The following is a 12,469-nucleotide window of genomic DNA, read 5'->3' as shown; positions in this document are numbered from 1 at the left end:
ATTGGATAGGATAGAACAATCCATCCATCCATCTTCTTCCGCTTATCTGGTAACGGGTCGCGGGGGTAGCAGCTCCAGCAGGGGACCCCAAACTTCCCTTTCCCGAGCCACATTAGGATAGACACACTAGGATAGAACAACACAATGCTAAATAATGTGCAATATACTTCCAATAAACGTGGCTCAAACTTCAACAAAGAAAACCTTGCTGTACACAGTTTTCAGATAATAGGAAACAAAACAGAAATAAAGTGCAACACACAATTTATTTCTTACAGCAAGTGCTCTACAGTGATTTCAATATGTTTCTACTTTTAAACTGGCCTCAAAAACAAACTACACAGTTTCCATATAATGTGTGTTTAAAGTATATATCCATTTACCAAATGGAAAGGCAGTGATTGGCAGAACAGGCAGCAAAGTCACAGTAGTCTGATCCAATGGAAATCAAATTTGTCAGATTGACAGCACTCTAGCCCAATGGATTGGGGTGGAACCAGGGGAGGCAATCATATTTCAAAAAGTTCAACAAAAACTCAATTTATTTGCATTGCCTTCCACCTTTTCTTCTGTAGGTTTGCATATGAAGTGCTTTAAGGTCCTTCTGTAAGTCATTTTGGGGCACAATGGTTCTGGAGAAAGTTAAGAGCAGCAATACCACAGACCAAGCTATTGGCCTGTTGCAAACAGGCACAATTTGAATGGGCACTGTAGTTTGTTGCTACAAAAACTTCAGATATTAAGTGCAAAAAGGGGAAATCAAATGAACAAAAAACTGAAATATAACGCTGCATTGTGCTATAAAGATGACTTTGCAACTAGAGCCTGAGAAGAAACAAGCAATGCCAATAGTTCTCAGCATGGGTGGAAAAAAACTTTCCAGTTCCTCTTAACACATAAACCATGTGTTGCTGTGATAACAAGAAAAAGAAAATGAACCAGGAACGGAAAACAAAAACTAAAAAAATCAGGATAATATTTTTATCTGTCAAAAAAGCCTAAGAATATGAGGAATTCAAAAGTTCAAAAAGTCTACTTTCCAATAAGTAAATGCACCCCCCCCCGGACTCATATCGGTAGAGATGCTTTTAAAAGGGTAGGACTGCTGCCAGTACATGTTAGAGTGGAGCAGTTAAAGTTGAATCATATGTATGTCATAAATGGTTCTGCTCCTAAATATCTACATTCCCATATAAAAATGGTTCATACACAGCATAATCACAATACTAGGGCCAGTGTCCGTTCTTGTAAAGTGCCCAGAGTCAAAAATGCAGCTAGAAGTACTTTCTTTTATACAGTTATAACATTGTGGAATAATCTGCCGCTTTCCTTCAAAAGTGTAAATACCAGAGGGGCTTTTAGACACAAGGTTAAGGCTTTTTTTATGGAATAAAGTAGCCAATATTGTTTAATTAGAGTAGACTGATTATTTTATGTGATTTATGATTCTCTGATTTTGGAATGCTTTTAAATCTTGTATGATCTGTATTATATGTTGTTGTCTTTGACCTGAAATAGGTCTTCGTGATGTGTTGCATGTTTTAACACCAAGGACCATGTTGGAAATAAGTGTTTACACTTTACCTTGCTATCCTTTGGATTATGTTGTGTGTCAAATCCAAAATAAATCAAATCAAATCAAATCAATATGGCATTCATACAAAGCAGTGAACCAGAGCTTAATGGGTCATTCAAATCTAAAATTGGTCACTCCTTTCACTTTCCTTAAAACCTTATTTGAACTTGGTGAAGTATCTGTTGAAACTAGTGATCAGTGTAATATGCTTATTTGAATGGTGGATCTCTAAAGGACTTAAGTTGAATGTACAGTACAGGATTTCTATATTATTCAAAGTTAGACAAGAAGAGCTAAAGCTACTAGAGAATGTGGCTCATGAGTCACCTTTATATGGCACTCTGGGACACAACTACAGTGGCCGTAGTCCCAGACTTAAAGAGTACTTGTATCGTGTAGGTATAAATTAGGGTAGTTTGACACCACCTTGTGGTCATTCATGGACATTTCTATTTTTTCTGCACTGTGACTGGGGTCTAACAAGTCAAACAATAAAACATTCTCAATTAAACATCCTCATCTACAAATCAAACAAACTTAAGATCTCTGTAGTGAGTGCAATTCTTGTCTCCTCATCCACCTTTATTGTTCTGTATGTGTCGACCCATGAACAATATAGAAATCCTGTACTGTACATTCAACTTAAGTCCTTTAGAGATCCACCATTCAAATAAGCATATTACACTGATCACTAGTCTCAACAGACACTTCACCAAGTTCAAATAAGGTTTTAAAGAAAAAGTGACCAATTTTAGATTTTAATGACCCATTAAGCTCTGGTTCACTGCTTTGTATGAATGCCATATTGGAATCTATTAATTAATTAATCTACTAATCTATTTGAAATACAAGGACATGTTCTGCTTTCATAACCAGACTTTAATGCTTGGTTTGCACTGCAAGCAGCTAGTAATGATACTACTAATGTGAAACATTTTCATTAAGTCCTGGTTGAGTTTTAAATATTTGTGACAAACTTCTCATTGTTCATCTGACAGTATGCAGCTTACTGCTGCTGCAATTGACAACAGTACTGTACATGTTGTTATAGTGGTGGGTGGACAAGTTCAATTTAGTTCAGTTGCTAACTGCAAGCATGATAGAAATTCCATTATTTTTCAAGTTGATTTGGTTAATCTGCTTGCAATGAACACAGCACATAAATAGCAGAAAGTGAATAAATTGTATCATTTAAGAAAATACAGATAATTGCCACGTTTTTGAAAATACAAATATAAAACAAGCTTCTCCATCTCTTCTAAAGAAAACTAATACCACAATACAAAAACACTGTAAAATAATTACATGCATAATCCATAAAGATGTGTCCTCCAATTTCAAGTTAATACTGCATGAATGTCCATATGATCATCTTGGCTTTTACAGAGTCTAACAGGCTTCTTTCTCATTATGTCATCTCTTTGGCTTCTGAAAATCTTGTTTGACCTATTGGTGGTGCTGTGACTTTAGATTTTTTGGCTTTTGCAACACACTGTAGACTGTGTCAATTTGCGCAGAGTGCTGTGCCTCATCCTGGGGGAAATACCGTGAAGTCGATGCCTCTTGTACCTCCATGTGTCCTTTACTACTGTCAATCTTGCCTAGAGAGGAAGTCACGTTTGGTACCTGTAGAAAGCTGTAGACCGTATCTACTTTCTGACTTTGCTTGGACCCCAACTCATCTCTTGGGCTGATGGTTGGGCTGCTGGTCTGGCAGGGCTGTGTGGCACCCACATTTTCATAACTGGCCTCAGTTTGACTGGAAGAAGAGGTAGAGACTCTAGGCACAGATTGTGCCTCCACTGGCTGGCTTTGTATTATCGGAGCAGTAGATGTCTCCATCTAGAAATAATGCAGTAAAATATGTTTTCGGTCTTTTTTTTTTTTAAAAAGAAGTCACAGTCTATGACAAGACACCTAGCATTAAAGTAAAATTCAATTTCACATGTTGTAGACTTGTTATAGTTGTAATCACCTGAAACATTTTATTAAATAAGCAATACACCATCTTGTCAAATTTTTCTTATTTTAAATCCTCAGTGGTATCACAAAGATCAATTTAAAATATTGCTTTGTCAATCCAGCTTACCTGATGATTATATTCTGTTGAAAAAATCCCCTTAGCGACACACACGGCAAATGCACAGAGGGATAGACACGCAATAACTATTATTACAATCACAGTGGGTTGTTTTGGTGCCTCTTCATACTCAGGGTTAGATACTCTAAAGCCTGGAAAGACATGGAAACACATTTTAGCAGATAGAACCCGGAAATTAATTTGATCAGGTAGTGGCCCAAAAATGACCAAGAAAGAAAAAAATGAATATTCCTGGATTTAAAGTTTAACTGTAAATGAGTGAGCAATATATAAATAAATCACATAACACTTACACATTGCCTCTATGCTTTTAGAAACATTGTTTGTGCTGACGTGGTTGTTGCCACTGCAGATAATAGATGTGTTGTCAGTGAAGATGGTGATGTTGACCTTCCTGAATAATGATCTCTGAGATGTTCTGCAACTGTTTTCATCACAGACAGACAATGCCCAGTCATCCTGGATGGAGCAGTTGACTGTGATGTTGCAGAATCCAGCAGATAGGTTGGAGTGCAGTCCTGATATCCTCATGACAGGTCTGGGAATAGTATCTGCAAAACCCGCCCAAGCAGATTAAATAAGGGCATTAGTGTAGGTTATTTGTTGGCACACTATCGACAACTAGTAAGAATCACAACTTATTTCACACAGGAAGTGCACATTTGCATCCACTATATATGCATGTATAACTGCATTGGGAGTTTTTTTCATAATAATAATTTACATACTGTCCACGGTTTTCCCCTTAAAGTACCTCAGTATTTGCCTATACTATATCAGCTCTGATGACACCAAATTTATTGTTGGGGCCACATGCTCTTTACACAGCATGCTCCACAAAACCCTCAAAACTGAGATCAGAGGAAACTATAAGAGCTTAAATAACATTTCACATATTGTATGAAATACTAATATGACAATAAACAGGGATGTACAAAGGCTACAGGAGGCCAACAATGTTAAATCCCTACAATTTATTTTACTTGGATCTTCATGTGATTTTTAGTGGTAAACTAGACTGTAGACTTTTTTTGAAGTCACAATGAAAAGAAGTATATGCATTTAAAGGGGTGGTTGATACATACACTCAACAAAATTATAAACGCAACACTTTTGTTTTTGCCCCCATTTTTTATTAGCTGAACTCAAAGATCTAAGACTTTTTCTATGTACACAAAAGAACTATTTCTCTCAAATATTGTTCACAAATCTGTCTAAATCTGTGTTAGTGAGCACTTCTCCTTTGCCAAGAAAATCCATCCACCTCACAGGTGTGGCATTTCAAGATGCTGATTAGACAGCATGATTATTGCACAGGTGTGCCATAGGCTGGCCACAATAAAAGGCCACTCTAAAATGTGCAGTTTTACTGTATTGGGGGGGTCCGGGGGGGTCTGAAAACCAGTCAGTAAAAAAAAAGTTTCAGGCCTCTCTAAAATGTGCAGTGTTATCACACAGCACATTGCCACAGATGTCGCAAGTTTTGAGGGAGCGTGCAATTGGAATGCTGACTGCAGGAATGTCCACCAGAGCTGTTGCCCATGAATTGAATGTTCATTTCTCTACCATAAGCCGTCTCCAAAGGCGTTTCAGAGAATTTGGCAGTACATCCAACCGGCCTCACAACCACAGACCACGTGTAACCACACCAGCCCAGGACCTCAACATCCAGCATCTTCACCTCCAAGATCGTCTGAGACCAGTCACCCGGACAGCTGCTGCAACAATCGGTTTGCATAACCAAAGAATTTCTGCACAAACTGTCAGAAACCATCTCAGGGAAGCTCATCTGCATGCTCGTCGTCCTCATCGGGGTCTCGACCTGACTGCAGTTCGTCGTCGTAACCGACTTGAGTGGGCAAATGCTCACATTCGATGGCGTCTGGCACTTTGGAGAGGTGTTCTCTTCACGGATGAATCCAAGTTTACACTGTACAGGGCAGATGGCAGACAACGTGTATGGGTTCATGTGAGTGAGAGGTTTGCTGATGTCAACGTTGTGGATCGAGTGGCCCATGGTGGCGGTGGGGTTATGGTATGTTATGGACAACGAACGCAGGTGCATTTTATTGATGGCATTTTGAATGCAGAGATACCGTGACGAGATCCTGAGGCCCATTGTTGTGCCATTCATCCATGACTATCACCTCATGTTGCAGCATGATAATGCTCGGCCCCATGTTACAAGGATCTGTACACAATTCCTGGAAGCTGAAAACATCCCAGTTCTTGCATGGCCAGCATACTCACCGGACATGTCACCCATTGAGTATGTTTGGGATGCTCTGGATCGACGTATACGACAGCGTGTTCCAGGTCCTGCCAATATCCAGCAACTTTTTTTCTTTTTATTTTTTTTCTTTACTGACTGGTTTTCAGACCCCCCCAGATCCCCCCCAATACAGTAAAACTGCACATTTTAGAGTGGCCTTTTATTGTGGCCAGCCTAAGGCACACCTGTGCAATAATCATGCTGTCTAATCAGCGTCTTGATATGCCACACCTGCAGTGATGGGAATAACGGCATTATAAATAACGGCGTTACTTTTTTTCAGTAACGAGTAATCTAAGTGATTACTCTTACCATCTTAATAACGCCGTTACCGTTACTGCCAAAAACTGCGGCGCGTTACTATATTTGAAGCTGTTTTTTTCATCAGACCAACTAGATCTCTGAGTCTGAGCCAAGAGGCAAATACTTTTTTTTTACTGTTCTTCCTTGGTTAGTGGGCAGTGCACGACGCAAGCGCATAAATGCTGACGATTGGCTGAGGTTGAGTAAAATGTCATGGTTAGCCAATCAGAGGTAGAGTTGGGCGGGTGTTCGAAAGCACGCATAGTCAGACACACAACGAACAACACAAGCGAGTCAGTCAATGAGAGAGAGACAGGTATGGCGTTATGAAATCAAGGAGAGGGTTAACTCTTCCTGCTACAGATTTTCCACCGTGGTCAGAAAGAACAGAGGAGACACTTTGTTTCTCTCACTATGACTCTAGAGTCGCTACTCGCTTGAAAGCTAATCGCCGTCACTCTCTCACTTCTCCCTCGCTCTATCACCTACTCCGCACATACACACACACACACACACACGTATAAAGATTAGGCCACTTACGTTATTTGCATTACAAAGAGTGTATATATTTGTTATTTATTTTTGGTATAGTGCAGGGGTGGCGAACCTGTGGCTCTTGAGCCGTATGCGGCTCTTTGCCTGCTCGTTTGAGGCTCTTACTGTGTGGCTGGGGGCTGTGTTATTGGTGGATTTTTTTTTTTTTTTTTTTTTTAACTTTTTGAAACATTTCAGATAAGTACAAAAAAAATGGAATGCACTTGCCAATACATTTGCCAATTATTTTAAAATAAAAAATGCAATAAAAATAATGCAGCAGAGTTTTGAGGACAAATTCTGCAACCCGAGGAAAAAAAAGCTGCAACAGATCACCTTCCTCATTAACCCTTTTTGGCTTTTTTCTATGGTGCGGATTTTTTTGTGGCTCTTTATGCTGAACTGGTTGGCCACCCCTGGTATAGTGCATAATTTAATTTTGCCCAGTTGTGGCCTGTTGAGGTGTAGCGTTATTTGTATCGATCCACTATATAAACTAATATCTACATACATGCCATTTGATTGGAGGCTAGTCTCACTTTGTCCCACAGCAACATTACAATAGTTTAGTTTTGTGTACATTGTTTCTGTTAATAATATATTGTATGAAAGTGTCCATTTCATTATAATATTCAGATTTATCATAAATAATTGAACATGCACATGTATTTTAAGTTCCATTAAAGAGGGGTGGAGGTGGGGTCACGTTTGAGCATTTAAAAATGTACTTGAAAGTAACGCAATAGTTACTTTCTGAAGTAACTAGTTATTTTCATAATTTGTAACAGAATAACTAATTTTGTTACTTTTTGGAAGAAGTAACTAGTAACTGTAACTAATTACTTTTTTAAAGTAACTTTCCCAACACTGCACCCCTGTGAGGTGGATGGCAGCAAAGGAGAAGTGCTCACTAACACAGATTTAGACAGATTTGTGAACAATATGTGAGAGAAATAGTTCTTTTGTGTACATAGAAAAAGTCTTAGATCTTTGAGTTCAGCTCATAAAAAATGGGGGCAAAAACAAAAGTGTTACGTTTATAATTTTGTTGAGTGTATATTATGTTGATGTCTTGAAAGTTTTGAGGAAATCTCAGAGCCGGTCTTAAGATAAATACTGCAAGATAAAGAACCATACGCATCTTTAGGACTCCCATATTAATCTTGGATAAAGAAATCTGCAGACCAATAAGACCCATACCCCGGCTAAAGACAAAGTAGTATTTAGAACTTACCTTCAACAATTAGTCTGTGGATTTCAGCTGATTCTACAACATGAGAATCAGGGCCTAAAATGACATATGAAATTTTATAGTTGCCACTGTCTGTCTCATTGAGTTTGTTGATACACAAGGAGTGGTCACTTGAATTATAATCCACTTTGCCTTTGTAATTAGTTGTGATGTTTTTTTGATAAAAAATGAGTTTATCATTAAAACTCCACTTGACGTCTTGAAATGGTGGCGATCCTCCAACTTTTAAACATAAGGAGCCATTTTTCACACCGTAGTGCCTCATTGGTGGGTCCTCTGCTGTAATCCCTGACAGGAAATAAATAAATTGTTTTAAAATACATTAGAGATTATACAGATTATATAAAACAACTAAATGAATTACTATAGTTATGCTGCAGACACACCCATTCACATGAACATATCACCAGGGGACTATGGTCTAATAGAAACACTGCATTGAACGAATCAACAATTGGATGTGCCACAACTGTCTAAAATTAAATGAAGACAAAACTCAGGTGGTTGTTTTGGAAGCCAAAGAAAAACGATTAAAAGTCAGCGCTTAGCTTCAATTGGCAATGTTAACAACAGACAAAGCCAGAAATCTTTGTGTAGTCATGGACTCAGACCTGAATTTCAACAGCCACATTAAGACAAATACAAAGTCAGCCTACTATCACCGTAAGAATATATCAAGAGATAAAGGACTTACAGTATGTCTCAGCAGGATTTGGAAAAACTTGTCTATGCTTTTATCTTCAGTAGACTAGACTACTGTAACAGTGTCTTTACAGGTCTCCCTAAAATCAATCAGACAGCTGCAACTGATTCAGAACGCTGCTGCTCGAGTCCTCACTAAGACCAAATGGGATCAAATCACTCCAGTTCTGAAGTCTTTACTCTGACTTCCTGTCCCTCAAAAAATTGATTTCAAAATAATTATGTTTGTTTATGAAGCACTGAAAGGTTTAGGGTCAAAATACATTTCTGATCTGCTACTACACTATGAACCACCCAGACCTCTCAGGTCGTCTGGGACACGTCTGCTTTCTGTCCCCAGCGTCAGAACTAAACAGGCAGAAACAGCATTTCGGTTTTTTATGTTCCACATATCTAGAACAAACTCCCTGAAAACTGCAGGTCCGCTGCAACTCTCTATTCTTTTTCAATCAAGGCTGAAGACTTTTCTCTTTGATGCAGCTTGGGTTAACTAATTTTACTAACTATTATACTGCACTGTAACTTTTATTTTTGTATTTTATACCTGTCTTATTCTATTTCTGTTTTATATTGTTTTACTGTTTTTAACTGCTCTTTAATGTGTAATGTAAAGCACTTTGAATTGCCTTGTGCTGAAATGTGCTATACAAATAAAGCTGCCTTGCCTTACATTACAGCGTATTACTTTAAAAAACTTAAATGCATCATGCATGATGTTAGGTCAGTTTTGCCTTCTTCCAACTAATGGCAAATGCTAACTGACCTGTAATAAAGCTGTAGTAAAGATGCTGCTAATTTTTCAACTTTACTATGAAGTTCCTAAATTATTAACATTATAATCAACCAACTGTAATGTATGTCATGCAGCTAAAGCATGTTATGTTATGTTGTAGGGAACACTGTAAGGCTCCTACAGTATTCTTGTGAGCACTTTTAGGAGTAAAATGTCAGTTAAAAAAAAAAAAAGATCTTAGAAAGCAAAAAAAATGTTTTAGTAATACCGTATGAGAACCAGGAGCACAAAGGCTGAATTAATACATTTAAACATCCAAAAGCAGCTTTGTAACTTCGTCAAAACTCCAAAATGAATACATTTGCTGCAGTAAATTAAAAACACCTACTGCATTAAGAAAACAAAAGGACTTCACTGCATTAAATATAGTGTTACAGCCTGTTTCTTAATGAAACCTTATAAAATAATAAAAAAATAAAAAATAGATTTACTGTTTTGGACATATACATGAAAATGGCAATACAATTTGTATTCGTCTTACCTGCAATAATCCAACAACTCAGAAGAAGAAGCATTTTCAATCTGCTCAAAATGCTTTGCAATGTATGATTAGCGCATGTAAAATTGTTAAACAGGAAACTGTTTTGTATGTCAGATATAAGCTATTCTTCAAAGGGCAGGAAGCGGAACACAGTGCAGCTGTCACCTTTAAAAAAAATTTCCAATGAAAGAAAACTAAAACATAATTTGTTTAATTTAATTTGAATGAAACCCACATAACCTAATCCCAAACTACACTGTAAAATTAACGTTGCTGTTTATCCACCGTCCCTCATTTGAGATACAAGATATTGGGTAAAAAAAGATTTTTTTTGGTTGCAGTAATGTTATCCTATCTTATTTTACAAACTCAGCATACAGCCCTACCTTCATCCACAAATATTCATCTACTGTATGATGTTGAAACCAAAACTCTTCCATGCATCACTTCTCAGATGCCTGGTGTCATGGTTAAATGATCAGCACAGCTGGATTTGAACAGCATCATTACAGATTGAAAATTTTTCTTCAGTCTTTCTCCTGCTATTTCACCATCACTCTCTTATACTGTGGTCAAAGAAGCTGAGATTTCTTCTATTTGTCCTAACAATTGTATTAATTATCTGTGTGTGTGTGTGTGTGTGTGTGTGTGTGTGTGTGTGTGTGTGTGTGTGTGTGTGTGTGTGTGTGTGTGTGTGTGTGTTGATGTGAGCATATTACCTGTAGGTTTGGTTGGGTTTTAAAAGCATTGTACTGTACTGTACAAACAATGTAACTGTAGGGTTTTCGTTTGATATGTGCAGGAAATGGAGCCGGTTTTCAAATTAAGTGGGTCAATCTAATTGAATCTAAAAGAGTGTCATTTGTTGAACTCATGGAATTTACAGATACACTTTTAACCTGAAAGAAAAATGTACCATGGTAATACTATAAGATGAGGGACAGTAACTTGGTCACTACAATGCCATGGCAAGGGGGTGACCAAATGACCATGACATACTTATCTTGTATTTTTATAAATAATAAACTCTGCACCCAACCACCCTAGGCCGTGTCTATGATGCCATGGACTGAGTTTAGACTAGAATAATAGGGGCTTTTAGGTTTGTTACTCATGGTAGCAACCACAGAGTTAACAAAAGTGGAAGTATTACAACCTGCTAACAAACATTACTGCACAAATTAAATTCAGACACATTCACTTATAGCTGGATCTTCTTTTAGTTTTTACATAGGCTAACTGACTAAAATATCAATACACTTTTAACAAAATAGGATGTATTTAATACATTCTGGCATAAACATGCAACAACACTATACTAGCTAGCTAAACAAGTGTAGGCACACATCCACACTCGCACAATAACGTTAACGTTAGCTCGGGTGCAGTGCAGTTGGCAACTCAATCCTCTTCACTCAAACAGGGTAAATAATAAGAAAGTTTAACTTAGCTCTATGTTTCGGTCCTGAGGCACCCAAAGGCTTTTCCGCGAACATACCTGACCTGTAACACCTGAACTGTCCGTCATCAGAGGACCCATGCAGTTTTCAACCTAAACTAGTGCTAGCTGATGCTACCAATGCACTTAATTAGCTAGCAGCATACGTTCTAGCTAAACAGTTAGCATCGTTACTCCCGCTAGCTAACAGCTAACGTTACACGTTTTTTTTGTGACTTCGGTCTTGTACAGACATGAACTCAAGGACTTACCTCCAGCCTTATTAACTGATGTTAGGTAAAAAGGGGTGCTGTTGTTGCTGCTATTTATTTGTTTATTTATTTATCTACTGCTACTACTTTGCTTTTTTACTCTGACTTGTTCCCTCTCGGCGTGTTAGTAAGCCCGCCCTCTATGTTCCTCTTCCTCACCTGGGTGCCAATCATAACAGCTATCACTCACTAACCCAATGACCAATAAAAGCAAACATACAAAAGGTGTAATCTGTGTATATTATACAGAGTATATTCTCTGATATTCTTTAGAACTATAGTATTAATTGTTTGAGTATTGTATTTACATAGGCTAATTAATTTATAGTTAAATTAATGTTGTAAAGTTTGCATGATTAATTTCTATGCTTAAATTTCACTTGCCAACATAGCTTTTTCTTTCATAGGCTACAATTAATCCCTGTGATAAAATATCTGCAATATAACGCTAGTAATTTTACCTGTTAGCTAGTAATAGCGAGTAGCTTACATAGCTTTCACCTAACATTAAACTAATGTTTTGTGCATTAGCTTAAGCTAGTGCTAAAAACTCTCAAATTTGGTAGTAATATTGATGGAATTTATGTAGTGTATTGCTATGATAAAACAAGCTTTTTTTTTAATATAGTGATATTCAGTAGTAAAGTGATGTTATAAAATCATTTTCATACCACCATCCTGAAATAATGTGTCGCCACTGTGTATTGGTGCTTTAATTGGTCAAAGGAGCCAGGGATTTACAGGT

The 12,469-nt window shown here is 37.6% G+C and overlaps 1 protein-coding gene across 1 annotated transcript; it reads right to left on the bottom strand.

The window, feature by feature from the left end:
• Positions 1-521: 521 nt before the first annotated feature.
• On the bottom strand, positions 522-10,233 carry LOC116053431 (SLAM family member 9-like). The gene is made up of 6 exons (XM_031304548.2): positions 10,015-10,233; positions 8,021-8,326; positions 3,971-4,228; positions 3,666-3,808; positions 1,862-3,418; positions 522-1,032 (listed from the first exon to the last, which is right to left on the bottom strand). The coding sequence occupies exons 1-5, from the start codon at positions 10,046-10,048 to the stop codon at positions 3,023-3,025; spliced, it is 1,137 nt and encodes a 378-aa protein (XP_031160408.1). The 5' UTR covers positions 10,049-10,233; the 3' UTR covers positions 522-1,032; positions 1,862-3,022.
• Between the last annotated feature and the right edge of the window lie 2,236 nt (positions 10,234-12,469).

Source organism: Sander lucioperca, chromosome 17 (assembly GCF_008315115.2).
Source record: "Sander lucioperca isolate FBNREF2018 chromosome 17, SLUC_FBN_1.2, whole genome shotgun sequence".
Taxonomy (NCBI): Eukaryota; Metazoa; Chordata; class Actinopteri; order Perciformes; family Percidae; genus Sander; species Sander lucioperca.
This window is presented reverse-complemented; position numbering and strand designations above follow the sequence as displayed.